Source organism: Pinus tabuliformis, chromosome 5_1 (genome assembly GCF_031772625.1).
Source record: "Pinus tabuliformis cultivar Carrire ecotype Pingquan chromosome 5_1, CPIR1, whole genome shotgun sequence".
NCBI classification, from domain to species: Eukaryota; Viridiplantae; Streptophyta; class Pinopsida; order Pinales; family Pinaceae; genus Pinus; species Pinus tabuliformis.
The window spans coordinates 502,791,235-502,793,831 of NC_142305.1; the positions used below are offsets into that span (position 1 = coordinate 502,791,235).

At 38.8% G+C, this 2,597-nt stretch overlaps 1 protein-coding gene across 1 annotated transcript; it reads right to left on the minus strand.

The window, feature by feature from the left end:
* Nucleotides 1-204: 204 nt before the first annotated feature.
* On the minus strand, nucleotides 205-1,551 carry LOC149165689 (NAC transcription factor 32-like). Its single transcript, XM_089431185.1, has 3 exons — nucleotides 1,377-1,551; nucleotides 971-1,254; nucleotides 205-830 (listed from the first exon to the last, which is right to left on the minus strand). Exons 1-3 carry the CDS (start codon nucleotides 1,549-1,551, stop codon nucleotides 318-320), a joined length of 972 nt encoding a protein of 323 aa, XP_089287311.1. The 3' UTR covers nucleotides 205-317.
* Between the last annotated feature and the right edge of the window lie 1,046 nt (nucleotides 1,552-2,597).

Sequence of the window (2,597 nt, forward strand, 5' to 3'; positions counted from 1 at the left end):
GTGGGACTCTGTGAGGAATATCGATACCCTCTATACGAACAAATCAAACTGCTTAATACAGGATAATCCTCAGAAAATAAAAAATGATTTAAACTGAGTCACCTGGCCTTTCTCTAGGACCATAAATTCAATAAAAGTTAAGGCAGAGTTATAAAAATAATTTAACCAGAGACCGTTAAACCTTGTTCAAGTCCATGAACTCAATGGATGCATCATGAAAATAATAACCAATCTTGGTAAGCATCACTAAAAGCGTCTAAATAAGGGAACGGATTTTGTAGACCTTCCAGATCGAAATTAAATAATGATACTTGCAGCTACTGCCAGAAATTACGCAATCTGAAGTTGCTCTCAACTTCTTTTTTCTCCCAAATGGGTTCTGAAAATGATGATGGCTTGGAGCAGCCAGAATCATCATTCAATCCTGACATTAAGCCTGTCCAATTGTAATTTGTCTGTTGGTGGTCGATGGAGGAGGAAATTGGGTTGAACGTTGTATTCTGCACGGGAGCCTGCAGGGTACAGCCACTAAAATGGGTGCTTGAGTTTTGGAATAAATCCAGGTTCTGGAAACAGACACTGGAATTCATCGGGGAAACATCTGGGGGAACTGCGCTGTAGAATGTTCCCAATTCGATGAAATGGTCAAAGAACGGGATGCTCTGTTCAATACCACCATGCCTGATTGAATTTGAGGTAGGCTGATCCTTCATCTCCTTTTCATCAATGTTTTCCAGTAGGATATCATTGAAGCTTTCCTTCTGGTCTGGTGCTAGTTGTTCAGTACTGAATTTTCTGTTGTATAATCTACAGAGCACCCAATCATCCAACTGCAACCAGAGTACTTTCAATCAGTACACACAAATGAAATGACAGAGCAGATATGGAAAATATGGAATTCAGTGGAAACGAGATGCCAACAAAGATGTCTAATCAGACAAAACCCAACAAATAGAAGACAATTGTTTACTCTTAAGCTTCTTTTCTTCCATGCAGGCCTGTTAAGATCGGCAAGACGGTATTCATGCATCAGCCAATCGGTCTTTGAGCCGCCGGGTGCTTTCCCAACATAGAAGACAAGAGCCTTCTTAATGCCCACTCTCTTCTCTCCTACTTTAGTGGCGATGGGCTTATCGGGACCGGTGGCTTTCCAGTACCCAGAACCAGCCGCCCTGTTGGGCCTTGACCCATTTGGGTACTTTCTATGCCGGGGAGTGAAGAAGTACCATTCCTTCTTTCCAAACAGGGCTTTCTCTGTAAACACAAAATAAAATCACAACCTCTTCAGTAAGTCTCGAATTCAATTTGTTTCTACGTGTCCAGAATTTGTTCCGAATTGTGGGCTACAAGTCTCAGAGGCAAATAAAAAAAAATACCTGGAAGGCGCCAGGGATCATATTTGTAGAGGTCCACATCTGCTATTATGGGAACCGGGAGTGGCAGCAAGGCCGCTTTCCTGCACAAGTAATGCACCACCAGCTCTTCCTCTGTAGGGAGGAATCCGAATCCCGGAGGCAATCGTAATTCTGCCTCTGCATCTCTTCTGCCCATGCTTATGCTGATGTTTTCTTCTCGATACTCTGGATCCTCTGACCTGCTACTCCCCTGCCTGGTCTCTTATATTATTAGAGATATTTCACTGTCTCGTTGTGCAAGCAATATCTTCTTCTTGGAACCAATCTTATTCTTTTCGCTGAGTCCGATGAATCTGAGACAGCTTGACGATAAACTCGTACATCGCAGATAAAACCTCCCTGAAAGGCTAAGTTGAAGTGAAAACGAAACGAAATGAACCATGCAACTTGTGATCGTTATCTTTCAATTTTACTTTTATCGTACTCTAAATAGCCCGGAAAATAATACAAATATTGGACAGATTGTGTTTATCGTACTCTAAATAGCCCGGAAAATAATACAAATATTGGACAGATTAAGACACAATCGGGAAAAATTTTCCAAAATTTGGGTTATAATTGTAAAAACTTATAATTTTGTGTGCTGTCAGAGTTTTTGATAGTGTTGAATTTATTTCACCATAAAAAAAAATTCAAAGATTCCAGCATTCTGATTTTTTGAATTTCTTTATGGAATCCAAATTTGTGGTAGTCTTTACCTTTTATTTCACCTTTTTCTTGATGACGGGTAAAATATAACTGGAAGTTACTATTGTCAATGAGTTTATATGCATCATGGCATTAACGGGATAAAATAGCATTAAAAACAGCTTACAGCTTTAGAGCATCAAGATTTTTGGTGCCCATTGGTTCTTGACCGGGTTGAATCCTTTTCTATGATCAAATAAACAATTCGTACACTTGGAACAAAATTGAATTTCTTAAAAATAAATTTCACCAAATTTGACAAAATTACACAATTGGAACAAAATTGTAGCCTCAGTAGACAGCGCCTTTAAATATACATTTAAATGTAATCACAATAAAGGAAAGTCACATCTAAATGTAATAACAGAAAAGGAAAGCCAGTTGTGTTCTATGATCAACTAACCACTTAACTGTGTCAAAATTCTAATAAAATTTGGCCGAACTTTTGAAAATCCAAGTTATAAAAATCAAACTTGAAGATTTCAGATGTTCCAG